Here is a 27,780-nt window from a genome sequence, read left to right on the forward strand (position 1 = left end):
CAAAGAGAAAATAAACTTTGTAATATTCACATTTCTGGAAAAGCAAAAAAGAACTTCTCACAGAAAGAACGGTTTGTCTCCAGTTGTCTTTAAAATAAACATTTCTTTTTTCTGAACCGTCTTTATCAAAATAGGAAGAATGTTGCAGAGTATCAAAGTATTCAGACGCTTCTCTGCTTATCAGAGTCGCTTCTTCAGAACCGAAGCAACAAAACGTCTCCGGGATGAAGCTGGAGTAACAGAATCCTGCGAGAAGCTGACCTGAATGATGGAGAATCTTCACAGACAGAAACACATTAAAACCCCATTAAAGGTCAGCAGCCAGCATTCTGCACCCACAGCACACCTTTGCTCCTGGCTCCTCCCACCTGCTTTTGTCACACGAGGCAAATAAAAGGCTTGAGCAGTGGACCCCAGCAGAGACCTCCCGTCTACAGATCTGGTTTCTTCAACAGTTCAGGTAAGGCTCATTCTCTCTAAAAAAATCTTGTGTTGGAGCTTCGATTTGCATGAGCGGTTCAGTGTTAAAAACTCAGTTAAAGAACAGAAAACAGTTCTGGGACCTTTTTGTTAAAGTTTGACAAACTCTAACAGACGTGAAAACCCTGACTTCCAGCTGCCCTTTTTTTAATCTTTATTTTCTGGAAATTGCTCCCACTGTCGCGGCGTAACCACGGTGACAGGATACCATAACCTGCAGGTCTGCAAAAGTCTTGAAAGCCATAGCGTCCAGAGCAGAGCCTGGATGACGGCGTGCCGTTGGGTCACGCTGCCACATGTCCAGCCGAGCAGGTGCTGGCTTCTTCTCTTTCTCCCGTCCATTGACTTCTAGTGGAAAACGGGATGCTGTCCAAACCAAGTCATTCTTAAAGGTTTTGGATGAACTTCTTTAACCATCGGACTCAAAAATGACTTTGTAATGATGGTCTGATACGGTTTGAGAAGGTTCGCCGGCTCCTGTCACAGAGCTGGAGCTGCACTTACTCCACGTCTCTACATTTCAGTTGTTGTCTTTCAGCCGCCCTGAAGTAAATTAGCTCTTTTAGTCTCCGATCTCAGCCCTCAGGGGCCGTGTCCTGCTCCTTTTCCTGCTGCTTCTGTTCTTCGGCTTCTGATAGGAGGGACACACCTGATGCAGAAACCTGGAAAACAGCTGGAAACTAGTCCTGAGGACCGGAGATTTGTTGTTTAGCTCCACTGGCTGAAAAACAAACCTAAACCATTACACTTCCACCGCCGTGCTTCACAGTAGGGACAAGGCCAGTCCAAACCCTTTTTCCTGACTTTAAATTTTTTTTTTTTACCACAGTAAAACAACCTAGGACATATTTTCTGCAGAACGGCAGCAGATCTTTGGAAATTAACCTCTCACTTGGACAATTTCCTACATCATAACTAAGCTCTTTTTCAAACAGAATTTCTCACAGTTCACAACGATTTGTATAAAGAAATACTCAGAAATGCACTTTTGAGCTTAATTTTCTTATATATGTCCTCCATCATCAAAACAATGCTACAAGAACAGGCTAAAAACATCATTTTGTGGGTCTTTAAAATGACAGAAGTGTCTGAGTTGAAGACGACGAGTGACATGATGAACTCAGAGGGTTTTCTATGCAGAGAACCTTCAGACTGACCTGTTTGCATCGCTCTCTGGCTCTCAGGATGCGCTGGCTTTGCACCACGGGGCTCTTTGCGGGCCTCCTGCACCTGTCCTCCTCCCTGCTGCTGGGGGCCTTCAACATCAGGACTTTCGGAGACGCCAAAGCTTCCAACGAAACCCTGATGAACATCATCAGCACGGTCTGCGGCAGCAGGCCTTCCTTTTTATTTTGGGTTTCTAAAAAGGCTATAGCACTTCAAAATAAAAGAAAAAAACGTGATTAAAATGGAAATTTTAAAGAAAAAAGGAGTGAGAGTTGCATAAAACTGAAACAGAACTTACTTCATAGGCAAATGTCGCTTTGAGATGTTTCAAACTTTGTCAAATCTTTTATTCTGTTGGAGTTAAATTGCTCCTTTCTATACATTCTCACAAACAGACTGATAGAAACAGTTCCAGCTGAAGTTTGGAGCGCCTGAGCAGAACTTATGGTTCCTCCACAGGTTGTCCATCGCTATGACATCATTCTGATCCAGGAGGTCAGAGACGTCGACCTTTCAGCGACCACAAAATTGATGGAGTACGTCAACAAGTAAGGCTGGCTTTGCTCAAACCGAACACAGAGAATCCTGCGGTTTGATGAAGAAAAGGAGGTTTTTGATTCCCTCTCTGTGCCTCCAGAGGTTCTTCTGAGTTTGGGTACATCGTCAGTGAGCCTTTGGGGCGTAGCACCTACAAGGAGAGATACCTCTTCCTCTACAGGTAAACACAGCTGCAACAAATCAACACTCAAACAACCTTTTCTATTAAAAATGTTTTAGAAATAACTAAAGTCAAAACTGAAGATCTTTTCATAAACTATTGATACTTGAAGGCTAAAAGTCTTCAATGTTTCTGGAACTTTTAGCGGTTTAAAAAAAAGACTCGGGTCATTTGAAACCCAAGGATTGAGGTTAATGGGAACTCTGGCTGCAAAGCCAAAGTATTTAACCATTTAAAGTCACCAAGAAACCACTTTACCAAAAAAAAAAATTTTTTTTCAATATCAAAAATATTAAAAACCAACATTTCAAAGAGATTCTTAATCCAAATCCTAAAACCAAAAGGGAAGATGATGATATTTTTAGGCAAAACTTAGTTATTCAACGGAAAAAAGTCTGTTCCTGCTTCTGTCTTTTATTTCCAAGCTGCTTTTGCTTTTTATTCTCTCTGTGAAGACGTTGAAAACAGAAACACTCTGTCCTCCCTACAGTTACTATCACTGAGTTTGATGTTCCACAGTGACTGGATAAAGCAGGTTTTTGAAATTGACTGAAGAGATGTAAGTCCGTGGAGATGCGACCTCCATCTGACGTTTCTTGTGGGGTTTTTCTGTGAGGCTGGAGGAGCAGAAGAAGAGACGAGGTCCTTTATGAAACCAAACAAGCCAGAGATGAAAATAAAACACAGCTATGGCACATCTTTATAAAACACTCTAAACGCAGAGACTTAAGCATTTCTGAGACCCCTATCTCCCGAACATGATCACCACTTTCCTTGGACAGTTGGACATACACACACTGGCCACTTTTTAAGGCACACCTGTCCAACTGCTAATAGATGAACATTTCTAATCAGCCAATCACCTTGCAGCAACTCAGTGCCTTTAGGTCTGTAGACATGGTCAAGAGAATCTGCTGCAGTTCAAAGCGATCAGAACGGAGAAGAAATGTGATTGAAGGGACTTTGAACGTGGCATGGTTGTTGGTGCCAGACGGGCTGGTCTGAGGATTTCAGAAACTGCTGATCTACTGGGATTTTCACCCACAACCCTCTCTGGGGTTTACACAGAATAGTTAGAAAAAGAGAAAATATCCAGTGAGCGGCAGTTCTTTGGGCAGAAATGTCTTGTTGACATCAGAGGAGAACGACCAGACTGATTCCATCTGATAGAAAGACAACAGGAACTCAAAGAACCACTGGTTCCAACCGAGGTCTACAGGAGAGCATCTCTGAAAGCACAACACGTCCAACCTGGAGGCAGATGGGCTACAGCAGCAGAAGACCACACCGGGTACCACTGCTGTTCAGTTAAGAACAGGAAACTGAGGCTACAACTCACACAGACAAAACAAAAAATGGACCATAGAAGATGGAAAAACGTTGTCTGGTCTTATGAGTCTTCATTTCTGCTGCCACATTCGGATGGTAGGGTCAGAAGAACATGGAGGCATGGATCCATCCTCAACGGTTCAGGCTGGTGGTGGTGGTGTCATGGTGTGGGGGTTATTTTCTTGGCACACTTTGGGCCCCTTAGCACCAGTTTAGCATGGTTCCAATGCCACAGCCTACCTGAGTGTTGTTGCTGACCGTGTCCATACCTTTCTGACCACAGTGGACCATCTTCTGATGCTACTTCCAGCAGGATAAGGCGCCATGTCATAAAGCTGGAATCATCTCCGACTGGTCTCTAGAACATGACAATGAGTTCTCTGGACTCAAACGGCCTCCACAGTCACCAGAACCCAATAGAGAACCTTTGGGATGTGGTGGAACGGGAGACCAGCATCATGGATGTTCAGCCCAATAAATCTGCAGCAATTGTGTGATGCTGTCATGTCAACATGGACCAAACTCTCTGAGGAATGTTTCCAGAACCGTGTTGAATCGATGCCACCAAGGATTAAGGCAGTTCTGAAGATAAAAGGGGGTCCCAATCGGGACTGGGAAGGTGTAGCTAATAAAGTGGGCCGAGAGCGTAACTTGGTCTAGATTTCCTGTCCTGTAGTTCATCTTCATTCCACTAGGGGCAGAAGAAGGGCTTATCCTGGTCGTTTAAAAAATGGCTACTTCTGTGAAATCTCAAAAACACTTTTGACGGAAAATGTTTTGTTTACTTCTTCTGTTGTGATTCATTTTTGTAAAATGACTACTTGCTGTTCAGAAAGAATACACAATTTGCTGATAATGAATTCTTTATAAAACAGTTAGACCATTTTAAAAATGTGTGGATTAAATATGAGACAGTGGGAAAATTAGTTTTTTTCCCTCTAAACACTCAAGTTAGGATTGATGCAACCTGAGAGCAAAAACTTACTGAGTCATCCATTGTTTCATAATTATAAGTACAATTTATATCTATTTATATAAGTTATATTGCAAAAAGTGTGATTTATCTGTCAATTCTTTGATGTAGTGGGCTGTACAGGGTTAGAAATAGTAAGGCGTCATCACCTGCGATTATTTACTCTGAATTCTTTGGTTCTCAATTGTAAAACTGAGCTAAAATGTGTTTTTTTGGTCACAATCTTGGGTTTTGTTTATCCTGGCTTCTTTTTTTCTGTTCATCTTCATTGTGTTGACTCTTATGTTTCTTCAAGCACTCCACTTTTGTGATTTTTTTCCCTTGTGGTTGCAAAGCTCCTGTTCCTTCCTGCTGTTTGTGGTTTCTGTTGTTTTAATTTGTTGCACGTGTTTTGTGTTTTCAGACAGTTTTTCCTGATTAAATCCACCTCCTCTTCCTCCCCCTCACAGCTCTCCGGCTGTTCTCTCCTGCCCATGTTTTAAGATTTAATCCTCAGATGCTGTTCTCCTCAAAGTTGGTAATTGTTCTACTAGTTATTAATTAAAATCCAGAGGAGGAACTTGTGTTTTCAGTGAAATAGCCCAAAAATGAGTCTTTTTTTTTTCTTTTTCTAAACAAATTCAGGTATTCTTAGAAAAACAGGATGATTGAATGCACGGGTCTGTCTGCAGGACGCAGGCGGCGTCTGTGGTGAAGAGCTACACCTACGATGATGGCTGTGAGTCCTGCGGAACCGACACCTTCAACAGGGAGCCGTTCGTGGTCATGTTCTCCTCCAAACTCAGCGGTACGCTCAGCAGGAGAGTGCTGCTCTCCTCTTTTCAGTCATACCTTCAGTTAGGACAATGCTTTCGTGAGAGTGTGACGTTCCTTGGTCTGGGTTGATGTCAGGAACGTTCTTGCTGTTTTGCAGCCGCCGCCAGCTTTGCTTTGGTTCCTCAGCACACCTCTCCAGACTCGGCCGTGCAGGAAGTGGATGCTCTGTACGATGTGGTCACTGATGTCCGTTCTCGCTGGAGCACCAACGTCAGTCTCTGAGTCTGGACGTTTCCTGGAGAAAGTTGAGAGAGGTTGGCTGACCTTTGCTCTGACTGTTGGCAGAACATTGTCCTACTGGGCGACTTCAACTCCGGCTGTAGCTACGTGGCGGGCTCGGATTGGGAGCAGATCCGCCTTTTCACCGATAAGAGCTTCCACTGGCTGATCCCAGATTCCGCGGACACCACTGTAACCACCACCGTCTGTCCCTACGACAGGTAGGAGGACGGCCTGCCGGTGGCGACGGCCTGCAGGACCATCAGATCCACTCGTGGTGTTCTGTGTCTGCAGGATCGTGGTCACAGCTGACATGATGAAGGCCGTGGTGCAGGGCAGTGCGCAGGTCTACGACTTCATGGCGGACTTGAAACTCAGCCACAGTCTGGTAAAAACTCTCTTGGTGATTATTTTTACCAAATAAAAACAGTTAATAAATCCAAACATTTTTTCAAACAAAGTTCAGCTCCTTAGATTTTCACCCGCAAAAGTTCCTTCATCTTTCCCTGACTTCATCATTTTCTTCCTGGCACATTCTTCTTATCAAGCAACCAAATTTCCAATTATCACACCGCCGCCACCATGCTGGACAGTGGGTGCTTCTGCCGATAAGCCATAGATTGAAAGTTCCTGCTTTGGCGTGGCGGGTAGCACGCTTGCCTGACAGCGAAAAAGCCTCTGGTTCAAATCCCAGTAGGGGCTTGCATGTGTGAGGTTTCTCTGTGGTCGTGCGGCCCTGACTGGTGACCTGTTCAGGGTGTCATAGCCAGGATAGGCTCCAGCAACCCCCTGTGACCCCCCCCCAAAAAAAAAGGGATGCAGCTTGTTCAGATGACGGATGGATTTGCAGTCAATGGTCTGAGACTCTTATTGAACCTTAGTAGCAACACCTGAAGAACAAACGTGAGCTCGCATGCAGCCGCTACATTGAGGCCGAGTTGCTTGCTGCTTCATCTTGGCTTTTCCGTGCAACATTAGGTTCTGAACGTTAAACGAACAAAGAACGCGAGATACATCACCTGTAAATGGAAACGTGAGGACATGCTATAATAATGTCTAAAATGTGTGACAGTTTTTCAAAGATAAAGTTAAAACAGGAAGCGCTGAGTGATCTAAAGGCACGTGCATAAACCAGGCAGAGCTCGGTACTGCAGCACATGTAACCGAACAGGAAATGTGCAAAATACAGCAATTCTGAGGATAGAAAATGATTAGAATCATGTATATATAAATTGCATTTTTGGTACAGATTAGGCGACACATTTGTTTTAGTATTTGTATACATTTCATGACAACAACAGGTGAGGATGATGACTACGTCCCTGACTTTAAATGTTGCACACACAACTTTTCTAAGGTGAACATTTAGGTTTTCCAAAACCTCTCAACATTTCCAGTTCTGCTGAAACGCAGTTAAAGGTCAGTGACGTGAGTTCTAGCAGGCTGCTTATGCTGAACCTGCATCCGTTTGTGGAACCGACTCCAGTTTGTGTCTTTCAGGCTCTGGATGTCAGCGATCATTTCCCCGTGGAGGTGAAACTGAGCTCCTGAAACGGACGACCTTTCATCCAACAGTTACCAGTGAAATAAACATCAACCATCTTTACAGCCAAGACTTTCTGGTCGTCTTTCTGCACATCGCAGTATTTCATTTTGAAGAGCGTCAGCATGAACTCTGCTTCACTCACGGTTTGGATCTGACTCTTTATTAAGAAAAAAGACAGAAAACAGGTCAGACTTACAACCAGGTGGTCAAAGTCCAGTGAAAACAGGCACTTAAACTGTTGACTTTCACAAACATCTCTGGACTAAGCTGCAGTAAAGGCAGACAACAAACATGTTCACCCAAATGGATGTCACTGATGCTGCCTGATGAACGTAGATGCTAAGTGCTGCATTCAAAGACCTCCGGACGAGAAGAAAACGCGGAGTTCAGAGTTCCCTCTAAGTCTTCTTCTTTTTGAGAATCTCCAGATACGCGCGCAGAGATTTCTGGATGGAGTCCTTGGTGATGAAGTTGACAAAGTTCTGGATGTCAGCTTCTCTGTTGGACGTCAGCCTGTCGATGGTGGGCTTCCTCATCATGGACTTGGTGATCTGCCGGGCGTGGTCTGCGAAGGGAGGGAACCAGCAGTCAGATTGGAGCTTTGCTTTGGGGAGCCTGAAGGTGGTTTTCTCCGTCATGTGGTATTGAGACGCCGCTCGTACGGCTGACGGTGCAGGAAGGCAGTTAGCGTTTCACAAAGAAAATGAATCAAACAAAAATAAAAAAGGAAAAGATTGCTCGTCCTCCACCAAAACCAGCTCTTCTTCAGATCTTTGACTCTGATCTCCAAAGCAAAGCTGGAGCTAAACAGTTGGTCAGAACTGCCAACGCTCTGAATATTGAACTGTATTAATCTAATGGGTGAAAACAAGAAGAAAAACTATCATTTAAAACGTCTTTTACCTGCAGGAATCTCTCCAAAAGAACCCCAAACACATTTGAAAGCATCACCTGAAGATGCAGAAGTGTGAAGCAGTACCTGGGATAGCCAGCCACTTGGTCATGGTCTGTGTGGCGGCGCTGAGGATCTGATCTTCAGGAACCAGCTGGTCCACCAGCCCAACGTTCAGGGCCTCCGAGGGGTCGTAGAGCAGTCCGAGCTGCAGCGCCATCTCCGTGGTCCTGTGGCCCACCGTGTTGGCCATGGTGTCTTTGAACCTGCAGAATCCAAAAGCCATTATTTCCTTTAGTCTTTCCTTCACGACTCAACAACCCTTTCATTTTTTTTACCAAAACGGCGCGACGATGCCGAGCAGCGTCTCATTCAGACCGATGGTGTAGCGAGGCTGATCTGCCATGATCCTGTAGTCGCAGGTCAGAGCCATTAAACAGCCCCCTGCAGGACTGGAGCCCTATTAAAGGCAGGAAGGGGGCTTCAAACGGGGGCTTTTTCAGCAGCAGGGATGGAGGAGGAAGCCGGTCCATACGTACATTGATCGCCGCTATGGTGATCATGTCGGAGCCGTACAACTTCAGCCACATCTCCTGCACGGCCTTCCAGAACTCTCCGCAGCGCTCCGGACTCTTCCCGTACATCTCCAGGATGTCCAGGCCGGCGGAGAAGACCTTCGGCTGGCTCTGGACCACAAACACCACCACAAGAAGCGTCTCAAAGCGTGTGAAAACAGTCCAAAATTTACAAAAGGAAGTATCAAAACTAGAAGGAAAAAAGACACATTTTGGGGGGAAAAAAAAGTTATACTTTTTAAAGTCCTAAAATTTTTCCACCAGAATAAATTACCGTAGCAGGAAAGAAAAAAAAAGCCAAAAGAAAAAAAAGTAGTCATATTTTGTGAAAAGGTTGAATTTTACGAGAATAAAGTCGTACTATTGTGAGAAAATGTAAACATTTTAACACATAATAGTCATAACATTTTGAGAAAATTCTAATTCAATTTCACAAGAATTACGTCAAAGTTATGAAACAAAAGTGAAGATTTTTTACAAAAAAGTTTGAGAATAAAGTTGAATTGTTAGGGAAAAAAAAGTTATTTTACAAAGTAAAAGCCTTGCAAGCTTTCTCCAAAAAAAGTTATGCTAAAATCTAAATTAACAGCTTTAATTTTTTTTAATTGTAAAATTTTGTTAAAAATATTGTACAACTTTATTATAGTTCATTATTATTTTTTACCCTGATTCAAGTTTCCAATCATTTATCTTCTTTTTTGGAGGCCCCAATACTTTGTGGAATAGAAGACTTAAGGTTTGTGCAGCTTGAGGTCTATAAATGCTACAAATGCGTTGGTGGCTCTTAATTTAGGAGGGGTGGGGCCTGAAGATGTGGGAGGGGCTTATAGCAGCCCCAACTGCATGATAAAAAATGTAATAAAAATACATATTTCATGCTAAAGTCCTCTTTAACACCATTGGTGACACCATGAAACTGCTTTAGAACTGGCAAGCATGGTGGTGGAGCAATGATGATATGGGCATGTTCTGAGAAATGTTGACATTTTCGTTTGTGTTTCCGCTAATTAACAATAAAACTTTAAATGTTATGAAGTTGTGGATCAATTAACTGCAACTTCAGATGTTTGTTTTTTCCTCCCAAACATGACCAGTGGAGTTTGTGGGGAAGCAGAGCCGAACGGCCGCCTGCATGGGTGCGGCTTCGTACGGAGGTGATGATGAGGCCTCGGCAGCCCTTATCCATCTCCAGCTTCTCCAGGCCGATGCAGAACTCTGTGAGGAAATCCAGGCTGAGACTGTTGACCGGAGGACTCTGCATGTGCATCACGGCCACGCCTGCAGACACAGCGGGTTCAAAGAGAGGGTTTCAGAGACGGGGAACTGATGTTCTCCAGGCTCCAGGTGGACGTCAGAGTGTCTTTAGGTCTGAAACCCAGAAAGTGACGGTTTGGGTGAACATGTTAGCTGTGGAACTGACACAAGCAGGCAAACAGGACAGATCATTAGGGTACAGATTTGTGCTTTGAAGGTGCCGCCAGGGCCGGATACTGGCATGGGCAAGGGGGTCACTGGCCCCCTCTCCCCAATGACAGTCCTCCCCCCCAACGTGATGGCTCACATCTACCTAAAATTAACTAAGGAAATGGTCATTCCAAAAAAATTCACACACAAAAAAAATAAAGATAGAAAAAACTAAAATAACCAATAAAAGACAAACTGTAGGACAGATGGACAAATAGACAGACAAAAATAAGAAAAAGACTAAAAGGATCATTGCAGCCGGGCTCAAACCCATGTCCTGCTTGTGCCGGTCCAAAGCCCGGTAAATGAGGAGGGTAGTGTCAGGAAGAGTGTCTATAGAAGACATTCTCTGTAGGATAAATATGTTCTTGTGTATATCTTATAAGCTGTTACCTGCTGTTGGATGAACAGTGAAATATTCAGTTCATTCATTGTAAATCTGACTCCAGAGGAGTCGGTGCCTCACCAGCCATCAACCTCACCGGACGTCACTGGGGTCGGCTAAATATAAAGGCTTAAAATCTCTGTTCTCCATCTGAGAAATGGATCTATAGAATAAAGACCGTGTTTTTCGCCCGCTCCACCACAGCTGTTCAGGTTTCCCATCGTCAGACTCTCTTTGGTTAGTTGTATTTGTAGAGTGACCGTCATGAGAGGATAATAATTATTATGTCACTAAATGCAGACGGTCACACACAGTCCTCACCTGAGGTGGGGTTGAACTCCACCCTGATCTTTGGAGAGGTGGAGTTGTTTCTCTGCTGGCTGAAGAGGAGGGGAGGCGCTTGGCCATGGCCCCAGCGGGGGAGAAGACCTTAATGGAAGCAGAAACACAACAGTGAGTCAGCATTTCTACAGACCAGACAACCATGGGCGTGTCCTTCAACGGCCGCGTCCTTCGTCGAGCGGCGAGGCCGGATGTGAATTTGAAGGAGTCGTTGGATTTGGACGGCCCTTGTCGCAAGCAGCCTAAAAATGCAGTCCAGGAAGAACGCAACCCTCCACCAATTTGGACAAGTTGACTCAGCAGATCACATGCATGAAAGGCGAGAAACGGCGAGCGACTGCAGCGCCACGAACCGCAAATTTATCGTTATCGTGATTTCAAGCTGTGCAATATCCGTATCGCAAAAGTTAGCCAAAATTGCAATAAATGTGCCTTAAATGATAAACCTTTAATAAATCTTAAATGTGCTAAAACAAACTTGATCTATTTAATGAACTGAATTAATCCCTTTATGCATTTGACCAAGCGGATGGAGCTGTTATGCTAGACGTTGCCCTCCTAATTGGACGAGGGTCATTTGGAGAATAATTTAACTTATTTTGACTCATATTTAAATTAAACTTTTGCAGTGAAATGAAAATATTTTTGCTGTTTTTGCTATTTGTTCATTTATCGCAAGTTATATCGTCATAGCAATATTGATCACTAATATCGCATATCGCGAGTTTTCCTCACATCGTGCGGCCCTAGACTGACGTGTAAACATCAAAAAGGAGTTTCTAATGATAGAATAAAAATATTCAGATCAGATGAAAAAAAAAACAATTACCAATAAATATCAATAAAATTTGTAGCAGAAATAAAAGGCGTGTAGTGAAATAAATAAATTTGTAAATGAAGACACTATAGACAGCTGGAGAAGACATGATTGTGTAAAAAAATGAAACAATACAGTAAAATTAAAATAGAAAACATTAACAAAATAAAAGCATATATATGGTGGGGTTTTAAAGACAGTATATAAAGTAAAGTGACAAGATGAAAAAGAAAAACGTTCTGGTTCAGATCAAATTTGACATCCAAGTATTTAGTTTGGTTCTGAAAAACTTTGAACTTTAAGGGACTTATTCAGAAAGAAATTTGAATATACACAAATAAATTATGAGTTATTGTATTGAACCTACCAGAAAAGACGTTCTTTAAATAGAACGGTCACAAAATGGAAATGTAGATTTAATTAATAAATAGTTTAAACAGTTTAAATAATAAATAGGTTTCCAAAATAAAATCTGGTTCAGATATCAGATGTGGGCAAGTGTTCCAAAATAGAGAGGTTGTCCTGCTCTGCGGCGGCGGCGCCACCGGTGAGACCAGACGAGTGAGTCAGGAGGACAGGAGGATGAAGACGCCAGCGGGAAGCCTAGACCTGTTTACACGGGTTCTGCAGTTCTGGTAGGACAGACCTGAACAGCAGAACCCGTTCTACGTCGGATGATCCACCACGTTCCACGCCACCTTAAGTCACGTCTTTCTTCCAAAAAGGCAGGAAGACAAAGGCTTTGACAGAGCAGAATGCAGATATTTGAATGTTCTTCTGATGTTAACATAAAGGTGAATAAATGCAGCTAAAGTTGAATACATTAATAAATACTGACCTTTAATCTTTATGGTTTCAATGATCTCTTTAAAAAAAATTATCTAGTCCACCTTAAACTTTGAATTCCCTTTTTAATGTATTATTGGTTTATTTATTGACTTTAATTTTTCACATAACTTTAAAGCAAAACCATTAACAGCATAAAGTAAGATTTTCTCCCTTTATCCAGAATAACTCTGCAAATTTGAATAAAGTACATTAAATAACTGAGCATAACAAAGAATAAAACTAAGGAAATTGAATAATGTTCTTTAATATTACAAGCATATGATTTTTATTTTTTAGAATTTCTATTGTCTTTCGTTTATTTTTAAGATAATTTCAGATCATTAAATACATTTGATGGATTATTTAAAGCTGTTTGGATTATTTCATAAACTGACTCCACACAGATTTGTTTACCTTCAGCTCCATAAAGATGGTTTTATTTTGAAATGATGTAACTAAACTGGATCAAAGGAACCGCTTTAATGAAACGTCGTCATTAACTGCTGTGGTAATCAATAACTCTCTGCTGTCTTCAGGTGAAAGCTCATTAAAGGAGCGCCAATAATGCCTTTGATTGACCACGCCCCCAAATGATCAATGTGAAGTAATTAGCAGAAAGTGCGCGCGCGCTCGCGTCACCCAACAGGGGGTCGGACGTGACCGTAACCTTTGCTCTACTTTTGTCCCGCTCGCTTCTCAGGCTTTTGTGGATCGGAGGAGCGCGAGGCCGCGCTGCACGCGGGGTCCCTTCCTACCTGAAAGGCTGCGGGTCACGCGCGTAGCCGCTCTGAGGGACATTGTGTGGAAAGAGCAGCGGCTCTTCGTCCTCCTGGTTTGGGGTGCCGCTCCTCTTCCTCTGCTCCAGCTCCAGGCGCTTCACTGCATCCTGTGACGCAGCACTGCCCCCTACCGCCCAGGAGAAGCAGCAACAAACCAGACCATTTTGAAATTCAACTAGTTTTTTTAAATATTATTTTTAAATGCATTTATAAATATTATTATTATTATAAAATAAGAGAAAAAATATAATGAAACTTTAAATGGAATTTCCTTGTTTGCAAATAAATACAAAATGACAACACAAGCTGTTTACTACTGTGCCTCTGAATGAAAGGTCTTTCCTAAATGACGTTCTCTCAACCAGTTGGCTTCAATTTACAATTTTGGCCAATTCACAACCAACATAGTCTCAAGTTGCTGCACTAGAACAAATATCAAAGAGATAAATACAGAAAAAAAAGTAATTTAAATAAAGAATTTAGTTTTGTCATAATCAAATTGTTTATTTCCCAATACAACACATTTTGAAATTAACAACTTAATTCTAAACAAATAAAAACAGATTAAATCAAGGATTTTGGTGTAATCCTTGTACTGAGGAGCCAAAGGGTGACAGAGGAGAAGAAAACTTAATTTAAATAGAAGAACGAGAATAAACCAGCAGAAGCAGAAGATGTGACCATCTAGTATGATCTATGAATGACACAGTACTGAAACATCTGCAGGCAGACAAGTTAGTCGATGCAAACTCCCTGGAAGTCTGAACCCAATAAACCCAGAGGAAATATTATTCATGACAGTGTGGTGTAAAAACTGTAAAGTTGGGTGGTCAAAGTTAGATTAGCTAAAGCTGTGGTCCGAGGCCTTTAATGCTAAAGGAGCCATTTGGTCCACTTTCCTACAGACCGACACCACACAAGAGCCGTCCCACATCATCCAAACACACTTGATGGATGCTTTTGTAGCTATAAGCCCATCATTTATAAAATGTAGCTTTTAAATATTAACAATAACTGTGTTATATTTTTCTATATGTAAAAATATTATCAGAAGCAAGTTCTTTTCAAAATAAAACACATCCTGTGTCTAATAAGATCCTCCTGCAGCAGATAAACACAAATTAAAAATGCAAAAAAGTCCAATGGGTGTTTTATAAGACTGGTCATCTTTTTGCCTCCTTTTAACATCAAATTAGATTATGAAAATATTGGTGTAAAGTCCAATTAAAAAATCTAGACATGTAAAATCAACTAGACACTGGTGTGCAGCAGAAGATAAGGAAATATTTGCTTTAAGATTATTTAATAATAGATGACTCGGATGGTAGTTATTTAACATGTTAAAAGGCTAAAAATAAACGATAAAGAATGTATTAATGAAAACAAATCAACCAAAATAAACCCAATATTTATTGAAATTGTTTGCTTATTTTTTTCAAAGCCAAAGAGGGAAGAAGGGACAAAAGAGCTGCATGAGGTTGCACACCAAAACTAAAAATGTGTGAGTTAACTTTAGAGCTAAAACTCTTTGTTAAAGATGAAATTAGGGGCTGTATGGTGGTATAGTGGTTACCACTCTTACCTCACAGCAGGAAGGTGCTGGTTCAAATCCCAATACCTGTCTGTTTGGAGTTTGCATATGCTCCTCACGCATGTTTTCTGCAGATTCCTGCACAGCCCAAAAACATGCTTCATGGGTTAAATGATGGATCTGAATACTGGTAGTCCCTGTCTGTAAGTGAATGTGTGTGTAGTCTTGTGATGACTGCTGAACTGTAGCCTGGGATAGGCTCCAGCGTCCCCGCGACCCTGAACGCGTTACTTGGGTTTAGAAGATGGTTGGATGGTGAGCAACATTTGACTTTACTACTGCTCAGTTCTGTGGAAAAATGTTTCCAGAAGCTGCATTGGATTAAACAAAAAGACCTACAAATAAACCCACATTCAGATGCTTGTGACCTTTACTTTATAGTTTACCACAATGCTTTTGAACATGTGTGCTGTGATACACCACTGTGCTGTGAGGGATGGCCAGGCGTGCGAGAAATATTCATTTTCCTCTAATCGGTCTAAGAAAAATTTACCATCATCATTAGTATTCATTAGTATTTAGGAATATGACGGATCAAGAAAGACTTTTTTCTTTGTGTTTATTTGATTCTTATTTAAACTACTATGATAAGAATGTGAATGTTCATTTTTAATACAGACTACTGAGTTTCTTTTTCTTTTTTTGGTTGGTGGTGTTCCTTGGGAATTTTATCAAGGAAAAAGTAGAGAATGGCTAAAAAAAAAAAAGTCTGAAACACACTGGCTTATCAGCAGAAGCATCAGTTCTCCAGCACGGTGGTGGAGGTGTGATGATTCAGGTTTCAGCTGCTTACAATGAAGCATTCAGCAAGTTCAAGGAAATGGACAAATAAAAAAGCTAAATTAGGTGAGTGAGCAACCCAAAATAAGTTCAGTTCAATGTCAAAAACATGCACATATATATTCAAGACACAAAAAAGTACCATGTAAACACACTGTAAGTACCCAGTAGATTCCATAAAAAGTACCATGTACATACCCTGAAAGTACCCAGTAGTTACACAATAAGTACCATGTAAATACGCCTTAAATACACTGTAAGTACTGTACTGTAAAAGAAAGCGTTACCATTCAAGCCCTATATGACAAAAGCACCAAGGTAAACATTTGACCATAAACCCGTAAATAAAGCATTATGGATTGAATAAAATATGGAAAGATTGTAGTAAAACATTGCAACCAGAGAGGAGGGTTTCCACTGTGAAAAAAACCTGTCTGGATAAAAAACTTTGGTCCTGAGCTGTGAAATGTTTATGTAAAGCTTTATCTGAAGAATAGTCTAAATAACATTAGCATGAGTTTTGAAGGTTACCCTTAAATTTTCCATCAGTGGGATTTAACTCCACATTTTAAAATGGTGGACATGAACAATTTCAGAAGGAAAAACATTTTAGGAGTGGAAAAAAAACCCACACAGCTGGAAGCGAAAGTGGATTAAAAACAACAAAGCAAAATATGTTCACATTTTCAGAGGAATCATCTGCTGAGTTTTAGGATGTAAAAACAAAGAAATAAAGCAGAAGGTCTGCTCACTAACGGGGAAACGTGTCGGCAAGAAAACAGCCGTCTGAAGAAACGGCGCAGGGAACTCAGAAAGGTAATTCAGCGGCGTTCCTAGTTTCTGGGTCGAGTGCAGGCAGAATGGGAGGGTTGTTAAAGGAAAATGACAAAGAAGATGTCCGATTAGGGCAGAAAAGTCAAAGCAATGTTCCTTCCGAGCAGAGAATGAACAAAGAAACATGAAAACAAACTGGCAGAAACAGAACAGGGACATCTAGAAACTAAACCACCTGCTTAGAATGGGCATCTGCTTATTTACTTTGAAAGAGAAGGCTGCATTTCTCTGCAGATTGAAGATGATTAAAGCGTCTAAATAAAGTCCAACTTAACCTCCATGGTCCACAGGAAGACTCGGTTCTGTAAAAACCTCTGCAGCTGGATCAGAAAGCCGACTAAAGAAGTAATAAAATGTTATTTGTGGCAAACTGCTGTTAAAGACCTACCCATGGAAATGATGTTTTTGTTGTTTTTAACATCTTCTCAGGACTTTTTCGCAGGATGAAGGACATTTCTGGACAGTGGGGCAAGAAAGTATTCAGTCAAGATGAGAGAGGCCTGCAATTTGCATCACAGGTTTACCTCAACTATGAAAGACAAAATGAGAAAAAACAATCCAGAAAATTCCACAGTCTGATTTTAAAGAATTTATAAGAAAATGAGTATTTGGTCACCTACAAAAGAAACTCTTTAAAAATCAGACAATGGGATTTCCTGGATCTTTTTTAAGTGGGAGAACTTGCACAATTGGTGGCTGTTTCAAATATTTTTATCGAAAGCATTCAATAGTATGTTCATACAGATTTGACAAAGTTTATATGCTTTCTTCTTTTTTTTTCCTGCAACACAACAATACCAACAAAAACTGATAAAAGTCAATACAAATAAACCTTTTTTACCCATTCCAAACCATTACCCACTTATCTGCACACATTAAGCATCTCCAAGAAAAGATATAAATGTTTGCCAAATCTTTTCAAAGTTTTCTGTACTGTCATGAATGGTGTGTCTTATTTTCTCAAGATGAAGAGTATTAAGATCTGATTTTTAGAGAGGGAATGTCTTTGCCTTTCCACAGTTACATAATAAGTTTCTTTGCAATGATCAGTCTGCATGAAATTAAACATTCTTGTGCACGTCCCAGGTCTTTTGACTGAGGAGAGACACCAAATACAATGAGAATTGGCTTTGGGGACATTTTGATCCATCAGACAGGTGTGTGAAAATGTTGGTCCAGAAGGTCTGAGGCTTGGGACACAAAAAATTGGTGTCTGACTAGCCCTTGTGCAATCTTGTGGGGGTCCACATGACCCGATACTTCCATTGACGTGTTCTTCCTACCATGACAAAGGTGGATAAAGGTGGAAAGATTTCATGTAATCCATGGACACCAGTGAAGATCACAAATCATTGAAGAAAAAAGGTTCAGAGCACTGTCTAGTGGGTCTAGATGACCCCCACACCAGAGGCGATACGATGAGTATCGCAATACATCCCAATGACTGTACCAGAACAATTTATTATATATATTTTTTAAAGAGTATAATGACTTAGAAAAAAACTGTAGCTGAATATTAATATTTCATTGTAATAAAATGGTAACATTCCTTTTATTTAATGATCAGGATGTTAAGCACTGCAACTGTATCTCGTGTACATGGTGCTTTTCTTTTGGTAAATTAAGATATATTGTTTCTTAAAGGGATCAGTCAATATTGTTTGATTTACACAACAAAATATTTTTCAGTATAAAAAACACAATGAATTTGCCTCAACCAGGAAGGTTCTGTAGGTTGTCCATGTCTGGACCACGAGGCTGACTGAATACTTAACACGAGCTGGTCCTCGCGAGATCTTGTAGTTGTTTTGTGTAGAGCCAAAGAGGCTCAGTGGGCGGTGCTGCCAACTAGAGGTTGGGGGTTTAAGTGGAAAACAGGAGTCAGACGTTGAAGAACGCTCAACAATAGTACATGCCAAAATGATACGTACAAGTATCGCCAGTATGTCGCTGAATCCATTTTTTCCTACACCCTTATGGGTGTAAAATTTTGTGAATCAGGAGTGGACAAAAAAATGCACATTTTCTAAACATGCAGGTGAAATGCAGAAGGACAGTAACAACAAATGTGCAAAAACAAGAATAAAAAAATACATTGGATTGCCTTAATTGGCTCAACAGGATTTTGTAACATTCTCCAAGTACGAGTCCTGATAACATTTTTTTTGTTTTTTGCAGGCGGCTGGGGAAACTTTAAACTAAATATTTGTCATTTTTAAATCCATTTTCTGCTATGTTGCAGAGATTCGCTCGTCTTTGGAATACAGTGATCCCTTGCTATATCACGGTTTCGCTACTTCACGGATTTGGATTGTGCATTGTGTTCTGCATTCTGATTGGCTAAAAAGTCACTCAGCGAGTAGCTCAAGAATGGGACCCTTTGATGAGCCGTTCATTACAGTTCTCCAACATAATCGATAGGGGCATGTCGGTGTAAGAGGGTCTTTAGCAAAGAAGAAAAAAGAGCAACAACAACTGCCTATCACTATGTTCCTCTCCCGAACAAACACACCTGCAGCTGCACCGCGGGCTTCAGAAGGAAAAAACGCTGCAGAGGATGCAGCGGCTCAGTATGAACTAAGAGCAGTGAAAAAGAAGACCGGAGTCACTATCTGTCCCACTGTACTTTTTTATTTTTTTCATAATCATTTTAAATTTTCCTCCGTTTAATCCACTCGGGTCGCGGTGGGCGGGGCTAATCTCCGCAATTTAAAGCCTTTTGTTTTTATCGATGATTGAAATTATTATTTGACAGAACACTATACAAGTTATTTGTTGAAAAAACGTTTCTAAAGTACTTTTATTTGTTAAAAAACAATTGATTTAGCCTGTTAAATGGTTTGTTCTTTCTTTTCAATGTATAATAGTGAATTTCATTGTATAATAATTGTAAAAAAAATAAAGGTTTCTACTTCACGGGTTTCGCTTATCACGGGTTCTATTTGGAACGTAACCCCGCGATAATCAAGGGATCACTGTATTGCATCCGTGCTTCATTTGAAAGCATCGTGAGATGGAAGTGGAGGTTGCAGACATGCGGGATGTGAGAAGGAGGTGTGAGAGGAGAGTGAGCATTCAGAGGAGCGCATGAGTGAGGCGCAGGAGTGTGTGCTCGCTGCAGAGGAGCAGCAGATTTCCAATCCAGCAGAGATCCTCTCACTTGGTGAGTCAACCTCATTCAAATATAATAAATTCATCAGTTTTTAGTTTGCTGCGTTTTTGGAATGAATTAAAAAACTTTGAAATGCTTTAGAGTTATTATTGATAAAGATTTATCAAATGGTCAGTGGTAGTTTAAAGCTTTAAAAGTAAATAAAAATGGAAACAACATGAAAAAATCATAGTTTGTGTTTCACATTAAATTATTTTCATGCTTCTAATTCTACAGCTCAGCTTCGTTTTCCATTTTTCCCATTTAAAGAGTCACAAACACTCGGTTGAAACGTCTCCTTCTCCTTTTTTATTTCCTTTCCCAGAAGCTGCTCTCCAACGCTCTCGTCACATTCCACCCCGGTGGCCATTGAGCTGCAAAGGAAATCCATCAGCGTGCGTCACCTCTGCCCCCGTAACCCGGGGGACGCGCCGCTCCTCTCAGCCGAACCCCATCATCGCCATGGGTTTGATGGGAGAGCAGAGCGGCGGCTGCGGAGGGGAAAACTGCAGCCTGATGCCGGACCCCCCCACAAACTGCTCCCACCCAGACTGCCTCTGGGAGGAACCCGTGTTCGGATGGGTCGAGTTAGGTGGGTCACACAACCGGGAACCCAAAAACACGAAGCATCTCACCCCGTCCACAGATTGGAGGATTTTTACCTCACATTTGTAAATACATCTGCACTGCTGCCTCGATCGATACGGACTAAAAATAAAAGGGAATCCTGAAAGAGACCACTAAGATCTGTAGTTCAAACAAACCTATTTGTCGGTGAATAATTTACTTTAACTGTTGTTTCTGCTTTTAAAGCCTTAAAGCCCACCACATCAAAGAATTGACACAAGATTCTAATGTTTTGGAATTAAGATTCTGTAAACGCTTTGATCAAATCCACAAAATAAATCAGTTTGTTTGATGAGATATGCTGTAAATAGTATCAACTTTGATACATTTATAATCTCTACAATGTAGTTTTAGATGCAAAAATATTGACTTGAGTGTTTAGCACCTTATTTATCCATTCTGTCAAATTCGATCCACACATGATTCACATGGTGGCGCGGTTTTATAAATAATTAATAATCAACAAAATTTGCATTTTCTTCAATACAGCAAGTAGTTATTTAAGAAAATAAATAACAACAGATGAGTTATTCTTACCATAAAGTTCAGAAAACTAGCCAAATCTTTCCCGCCAAAAGGGTTTCGGGGATTTCATTGGAGCAGCCATTTTGAAATGAGCAGGAAAAGCCCTTCTACTGCCCCCTAGTGGAAACAGCGGCAAATTACAAGGCAGAAAACATGAACTGAGTTCTATACAGGGGTGGACAAACTACAGCCCGGGGGCCACATGCGGGGTCTCCCCTTGGATAGTGCACTAGAAATAAACTGACATTTGTCGCATGGTCATTTTTTCCAATCATTCCAACACCGAATGCAGCGTTTCTGTAAATTTGCACTTTCCCTGCAGAAACGTCAAACCACAACTTTGAAACCAACAAACTAAGATGTTCTGTTCAAAGAGATATACTTTTTAATTTTCAATCAAAATGAAAGCATGTTTTTGTTCAGATTCTGTGCTTTTACTTTCTCTAATAAGGTTGATTACCAAAACATTCCACGCTTCTCTAATGGTGCAGCTCTTCTGTACAATTTAAAAGCCCTCTGTGGCCCATGTGTCCAAAAGTTTCCCTACCTTTGTTCTATTGATTTGTCAGGAAAGTTGGGATTTAAGGGTCTCAGAAATGCACCTCTGAGATAGGATTCGATTGGGTAAACAGAGTTAATAACAAAAAGCTTGTCTGAATTTCATGACACTCACACAAACAAATATCTGTATTTCCAAGAGAATTTGTGAAAACAACAAGAAATGTGTTTTTGAGGCTGATGATGTAAAAAAAAAAAAAAAGAGTCGATATTCCTTTTTCTTTTACCAATTTTCTTTAATTGCATTTTTTAAGGCTGGAGAGACAAACTGTTCCCCTTTTTAATGTGAAATTAAGCTTCACGATCATCAAGTTTGGATAAATGAAAGGATCTATTTATCTTAAAGGATGTTATATTATATTCATGGGGAACATTGCAACTGAGAGAATATCAGGTTCCGGGTAAAGAGATGTCTGAAAAGATTTTAAATAGTTGTTATTTTTTTCTATTTGGGTTTAATTGTAATAAAAACAAAAATAAATTCTTTTTTCGTGCTTCAACCTGGCTGTGACTCTTCAAACTGTAAAAAAATGGCCTTAAGTGGCCTGAATTTATGTAAATCATAGGGATGAGTGTCTGAATGTCACAGCGGCAGCAGCATGGAGGTGCAGGGAAAAGTCAAAACTGACATCTTTAACCCAAAAACTGGAGAGGATGAGATCTTTCAGGAGTCAGCTGCACAGAAAATCAAGAGTTCCAACAGAAAAGCAAAACTTCAGGGCTTTCTGGGTCAATTTCAGTTTAGGCCAGATTCAAAGAAACTCGACCTGACGTCAGTAAACACCAGAACAGTCTTCTGCTGAATGAGTGGAGTCATGAAAACTGTCAAACTCTCTGTTCCAGTCGTTGTGACGATTATCTACGTCCCACTGATGCTATTTGGACTCCTGGGAAACATTCTAACCATTCTGGTGGTTTGGCTCCGCCCACACATGAGAAGCTCCACCTACCTGTACCTGAGTAGCATGGCCATCAGCGACCTGCTGATCCTCTTGCTCCTCCCCCTGGACCTGTATAAGGTAGGGATGGACGTTTGTTAGTGTTGGTGTGGCTGCAGCGGCAGGAAGTGGGCTGTTTGAAGGAGGGAAATGTTTGTTTCATGCTTGTTGTTCGGGGCAACAGGCGAGGCTAGCATTGCAGGTCTAAACAAGTTATCCCCTCCATCCCCTCAGGGGGGGTCCCTGCTTTCAAATCATGTTTTGTTGCATTAAAGGCTGAGTCGTACTCCACAGAGATCTCAATTCTCTCTTCTATCATTTCCTTTTCCTTTTAAACCCTTGTGAAACAACAATAAAAAGCTAAATTGAGGTTAAAAATTGAGATACGCTGATTTACTTTATTGGTGAAGACAGAAGAAAACAAATTCCTTCTAAAGATCAGACTTTGATTGGAATAAAAACAGAGGATTTGCCCCCTATGCAGCATGGAGGGGGAAGAAAATCACATTTATTTAACACAAAAACATCATATTAACTGCAAACAAACTATAGTTTTTTGCTCTGATGTCTTTTTAACTTGTTTTTGATCATCCAAATTTTTCTAACGTGGCTTTTTTCTGTACTTCAAGTTTTTCAAGGCATAAACCGACCAATCAGATGCCTCAATCAATAAAGGCGGTCAGAGTGTTAGAAACATTGGATTGACAAATTCTCCTGAGCCCGCTCTCGTGGTAGGTAAGGTGGCCTTCCAACAAGCTCCCTCCTGATTGGAGAGAGCAGTTGCCATAGGAACGATGAGTCAGACTGACTTGGATCAACATAATTGACTTTGGAGTAACCCATTTCCTCTGGATGACTCGATCCAGTTCTCAGATTCAGTCAACGGTGGGCTCACTTTTGACAAATATAGACTATAGTGCATAGCGTTAGAACCATTTGCCATACTTATCTTTATTTTTGATCATCCACATTTTCATCATCATAACACAGTGAATCCTTAAATAGTCCTTTAAATATATTTTTAGGTTTTTACCTCAGCATTATTAGTAGTGAGAGTGTCTCAAAACTGCATTAAAATCCAGAGTATTGGGTGCAAGACACGTTTACATTTAAGATACAACAACAACAAATCCCAGTACAAATGAACAAATACTGAAACACAACAATGAAAGCTGCTTCTAACAGAAAGGGACGTAATATAAAACCAATAGTGTATGATTTTTTTAAAATTATTTATTACTGTTTTCTTTATGTGGACATTATAAATACATGAAACGCTGACTTACCGCATGCAGCTCAACAGCAAATCACAGACGCTGTCGTAACGTCACTTCCTGTATGAAGGGTTTTCCCTTTCCGTCAGCAGCTGCCCGCTTTCCTTCGTTTTTTCTCCATCTACTCGTCGTGTTTTGCTTAACGGCTTAACGGAAAGGGAAACCCTCAATGCCGGAAGTGACCCAGAAACTTTACCTTGCTAAACATTGTTATTGTAGTAATACAATTTAAAAAAATGCTTTTGGACTCTCTCACATATTTAAAATGTCCACATAAAGAAAACAGTAATAAATAACTATAAAAAATCATAGACGATTGGTTTTATATTACGCTCCTTTCTGTTAGAAGCCGCTTTTGTTGTTGTGTTTCAGTGTTTGTTCATTTGTACTGGGATTTGCTGTTGTTGTATCTTAAATGTTAACGTGTCTTGGACCTCTCGGCCGCCGTAGGAAAGGGAATCTAGACACAGCGAATGTCTAGTAAATGAAGCGGAAAGTTTGAATTTCTAATATTTCATAAGATAACAGATTCCCAAAGCCCGTGTTTAACCGTGTTTGATCCCCAAATCCTTGTCTCCTCTCCAGCTGTGGAGGCCTCGACCTTGGCCTTTAGGGGATCTCGCCTGCAAACTGACCATGTTCCTGTCGGAGTGCTGCACCTTCTGCACCATCCTTCACATCACCTTCCTCTCCCTCGAGAGGTACGTGGCGGTCTGCTGGCCGATCACAGCCAAAACCCTGGTGACGCGGCGCAGAACCAGGGCCATCATCGGCTGCCTGTGGCTGGGAGCCGCCGTCAGCGCTGCACCGGTTCTGCTGATGGTGGGGGTGGAGGACATCGGAGGAGATGAGGTCGGATTCAACCAGTGGAGAGAAGAGGCGGGGTGGTCGGGGAGGGATGGGGAGCGTGCTGAATTAGTTATCAGCGAAAGGGAAGGAAGAAGCTCTCACCTGCTGGATACGGGGACCACGTTTGGGGAGAAACCGGGTCAAGGATGGAGAGACGGAGGACAGGAAGTCCAGTGGTTTGAAGACAAAGAGGAGAGTGATGTGAGAAATGAAACCCAACAAGAAGAAGTTTTAAAAGAAGAAGAAGAAAGAACCGAATTTAAAAGAGACCAGCGAAACAAAAAGAAGGAAGACGAAGGTGGGGGTGAAGGCGGGAGCTCTGAAGGAAGCCGTGAAGGAGAGGCTGACAGGAGGGAGTGCCGCTGCACGCAGTACGCCATCTCCTCCGGCCTGCTGTCCGCCATGATGATCCTCTCCAACTTGTACTTCCTGGTGCCGCTCAGCATCCTGGGGCTGGTGTACAGCCTGATTGGACGAACTCTTTGGCTCCGCCCAAAAAGCAGCCGGAAGGAGCAGGGTCACAGGAACACAGTAAAGATGCTAGGTGAGCTTCAGCACGCATCTGTCCACAAGTTCTAATAGACAATAAACTAAAAAATAAATAAATAAAAGCTCAAATATCGAGCTTTTAATCGGGGTCTGCCACAGACCCCAGAAGGTATCAAAGGACGGGTTTGTTCTCAAAGGTTGTAGTAGAGAATCGCATAATTAGGTGCATTTAAAACGTTGGCTAATCAATGGGGAATCATTAATCACTTCAAAAGATGCTGTTTTTGTTCTAACGGGTCAGACTATTTCGTTTATTTAGTGATATTTTCATGAAAGTTCCTCCTTTGCTGCAATCAGACCAAACTTTATCCTACAAGTTCTTTTTACAACTAAATATAATCTCCTTTCAATCATTTTTCAACAGAATTCTGTTGAAACCTGAACTTCCGAATAAAAATTGAAGTCATTCAGAACATGGATGGCAGTGATGTCCGCCTCCAGAACCATTCTGGAAAACCTGCAAAAGACCGTCAGAAGTCCCTCAGAGCAGACAGGGTCAGGAAACCTCTCCCTTCAGCCATCCAGCCTTTATTTTCTTTGGTAGAGTTCAGGAAGACCAAACAACAGATTAAAGTGGCTCCAGGAGTTCAGCTCTCCTTCTTGGTTCTTTACAGATGACACATCTTCCAAACATTTAGCGGCACAGCAGAGGTGAACCTGTGGGTGTCTCTTTCCAAAATGTAACTTGTAATTCTCCACCATTGCTAAATAGAGATCTACAGACAAAAATTCAGATGTTGGATGCAGAGCGTCCCTTCATGTTCCTCACAGAGTCACACACTGTTCTCTTTCTTCTGCTCCTCTTCCTCCTCCAGGAGTGATTGTCTTGGCCTTCGTCCTGTGCTGGCTGCCCTTCCATGTTGGCCGGACCATATTCTCCCTTTCCCTTGGCAGCGTTGGCGACAGGCAGGAATCAAACCCGAACGCAGACGTTCTTGCAGATGTCTTTGAACCGTCCAAAGCTCACTTCCATGAGCCGCTCTCCCAGCCCGGTGAGATGGCCGCACGCCCTCTGACGGACGACAGGCTCTGTGACAAATGTGCTCGGACCAAAGACAGAACCGGCCCTCAAACGGGCTCGGACCAACAAGCACGTCCCCGTGTCGTCACACAAACTGAACCGCCACGGGAGAACACACGAAGCACAGAGACACACACTAACCCAGCACAACGAGACACACACAGTGGCACAAACCTTCACCAAAGAAACACAACCCTCTCCATGCAAGACACAACTGCTGCTATGACGACACAAAACGCGAGCAAATCAGAGCAAAACACAACTTCACCCGCCAACGACACTCTTCTCCACGACCCGCTCTGGCCCTCTGACATGCACGGCTACTTTTTATACTACCTGTCCCAGTATTTTAACCTGGTGTCCTCTGTCCTCTTCTACCTCAGCGCCGCCATTAACCCTTTGCTCTACAACCTGATGTCTGCCAGATACAGACTGGCTGTGCGCAGCCTCGTGCGCGGGCCCTCGCAGACGCAGGCGCAGCACCTGCGCACGCTCACGGTCCGCCAGTCCACCACCACCGTGTGAGGGACAGTGGTCACATCTGAGCTCTTTGGTGGGAAAAGCGTCGACTCTATCAGAGAACTGGACTGAGCAGGTGTGACGTCACCCACAGCAAATAACTCACATTCCGGCTCCAACCACATGTAGGCAATTCAGGCGCCATTTTTTGGTGATACAGGCGGCATTTTGGAGCCAGAAGCAGTGATTGGTTCCAGTCGGTCTGAACCAACATTTTTTTTGGAACCAGCAGGTACTTCCTGTTAGGAATGCCAGGGGGGGAGGAGGAGTCACACACTCCAGTTCTCATTTACAGTCAATGGGCAATCTATTATCTGTTTTTGTAATGCTGTAGAAATTTTGATTTGAAGCAGCAAACTCTTTAGGGAACTCACAATCAGGTTTTAATGTCAGTGTCTGTCAATGTGATTGAAGGTCATGCACAGAATGAATGATATGTAAACTATAAGTATTAAGTTATTCCCATCAGGGATTTTCTGACAGCTTTTTTTCTTCCCATAACAGACTCTTCCTGGTTTCAGTAAACAAAAGCAAAAGAAACGGTGCGTTGGTTGGACCTGCTGCTCCTCAGCTTGATGTCATAAACAGGAAAATCAACCTTCTTTAAGGTTTCCTGGTGGAGCTCTAATTTCATGAAGTCATTCAAGTCATGTCTCTGAAATGTTGTGATAGTTTCAATGCTTCGAGTCTCACACATTTTTTAAAATGTTTTGGTGTCATTAGTCCACATTTATCTGGAAACGCTATTATCCCAAAGGGGAAAAACTGTTTGTTTTCTTTTGTGTCAAAAGTTTCTTTCAGCAGACCTTTTCTCATTTGGACAGCTATTGTCCTAAACTGGACCGTAGAATATTGGGAAACCTTGTCTGGTCTGATGAGTCTCCATTTCTGCTGCCACATTCGGATGCTAGGGTCAGAATTTGGCGTCAACAACATGAAAGCATGGATCCATCCTGTCTTGTATCAACAGTTCAGGCTGGTAGTGGTGGTGTCATGGTTAGTACCAGTCCAGTTGAACATGGTTCCAGTGCCACAGCCTACCTGTGTGTTGTTGCTGACCATGTCCGTCCCTTTCTGACCACACTGTACCATCTTCTGATGGCTACTTTAATAGCACATTCCAACTAATTTGACCATTACAAAAAATATGCATGAAAACACTAACAATACCCCCCCCCCCCCAAACACACACGCATGCAATGTTTACCTAATGAGATGCAAAGTACAAATCTGG

At 41.8% G+C, this 27,780-nt stretch overlaps 3 protein-coding genes across 4 annotated transcripts; 2 read left to right on the forward strand and 1 right to left on the reverse strand.

Moving 5' to 3' along the window:
- The first annotated feature begins 373 nt into the window (after positions 1 to 373).
- Positions 374 to 7,310, forward strand: LOC101169858 (deoxyribonuclease-1). Of its 2 annotated transcripts, none has more exons than XM_004071856.3 (9): positions 374 to 460; positions 1,665 to 1,803; positions 2,107 to 2,195; positions 2,285 to 2,365; positions 5,339 to 5,454; positions 5,581 to 5,693; positions 5,769 to 5,923; positions 5,997 to 6,090; positions 7,203 to 7,310. In XM_004071856.3, exons 2-9 carry the CDS (start codon positions 1,666 to 1,668, stop codon positions 7,251 to 7,253), a joined length of 837 nt encoding a protein of 278 aa, XP_004071904.1. In that variant the 5' UTR covers positions 374 to 460; position 1,665; the 3' UTR covers positions 7,254 to 7,310. The 2 variants fall into 2 exon arrangements, with proteins under 2 accessions (XP_004071904.1, XP_023813542.1); XM_023957774.1 differs by lacking the exon at positions 374 to 460 and adding an exon at positions 1,150 to 1,259.
- An 80-nt stretch (positions 7,311 to 7,390) lies between these two features.
- On the reverse strand, positions 7,391 to 13,438 carry eci1 (enoyl-CoA delta isomerase 1). Its single transcript, XM_004071857.4, has 7 exons — positions 13,307 to 13,438; positions 10,886 to 10,993; positions 9,866 to 9,993; positions 8,680 to 8,826; positions 8,479 to 8,600; positions 8,228 to 8,406; positions 7,391 to 7,813 (listed from the first exon to the last, which is right to left on the reverse strand). Exons 1-7 carry the CDS (start codon positions 13,347 to 13,349, stop codon positions 7,647 to 7,649), a joined length of 894 nt encoding a protein of 297 aa, XP_004071905.1. The 5' UTR covers positions 13,350 to 13,438; the 3' UTR covers positions 7,391 to 7,646.
- Positions 13,439 to 19,519: 6,081 nt separating this feature from the next.
- On the forward strand, positions 19,520 to 26,604 carry LOC101165559. The gene is made up of 4 exons (XM_020705528.1): positions 19,520 to 20,278; positions 22,240 to 22,415; positions 24,194 to 25,001; positions 25,822 to 26,604. The coding sequence occupies exons 1-4, from the start codon at positions 19,906 to 19,908 to the stop codon at positions 26,550 to 26,552; spliced, it is 2,088 nt and encodes a 695-aa protein (XP_020561187.1). The 5' UTR covers positions 19,520 to 19,905; the 3' UTR covers positions 26,553 to 26,604.
- Positions 26,605 to 27,780: the final 1,176 nt, after the last annotated feature.

Source organism: Oryzias latipes, chromosome 8 (genome assembly GCF_002234675.1).
Source record: "Oryzias latipes chromosome 8, ASM223467v1".
NCBI classification, from domain to species: domain Eukaryota; kingdom Metazoa; phylum Chordata; class Actinopteri; order Beloniformes; family Adrianichthyidae; genus Oryzias; species Oryzias latipes.

Bases quoted from the DNA above. Each gene is read 5' to 3' on its own strand.
- eci1 (XM_004071857.4), bottom strand. From the start codon at position 13,349: ATGTCCCTCAGAGCGGCTACGCGCGTGACCCGCAGCCTTTCAG. The intron at 8,827-9,865 runs GTACGAAGCCGC...TTTGTGGTCCAG, and splicing joins GAGGCCTCATCATCACCTCC to AGCCAGCCGAAGGTCTTCTC. The intron at 8,601-8,679 runs GTACGTATGGAC...TGCCTTTAATAG, and splicing joins TCACCATAGCGGCGATCAAT to GGCTCCAGTCCTGCAGGGGG.
- LOC101165559 (XM_020705528.1), top strand. From the start codon at position 19,906: ATGCTTCTAATTCTACAGCTCAGCTTCGTTTTCCATTTTTCCCATTTA. The intron at 22,416-24,193 runs GTAGGGATGGAC...TCTCCTCTCCAG, and splicing joins TCCCCCTGGACCTGTATAAG to CTGTGGAGGCCTCGACCTTG. The intron at 25,002-25,821 runs GTGAGCTTCAGC...TTCCTCCTCCAG, and splicing joins GAACACAGTAAAGATGCTAG to GAGTGATTGTCTTGGCCTTC.
- LOC101169858 (XM_004071856.3), top strand. From the start codon at position 1,666: ATGCGCTGGCTTTGCACCACGGGGCTCTTTGCGGGCCTCCTGCACCTG. The intron at 1,804-2,106 runs GTCTGCGGCAGC...GTTCCTCCACAG, and splicing joins TGATGAACATCATCAGCACG to GTTGTCCATCGCTATGACAT. The intron at 5,694-5,768 runs GTCAGTCTCTGA...GACTGTTGGCAG, and splicing joins GTTCTCGCTGGAGCACCAAC to AACATTGTCCTACTGGGCGA.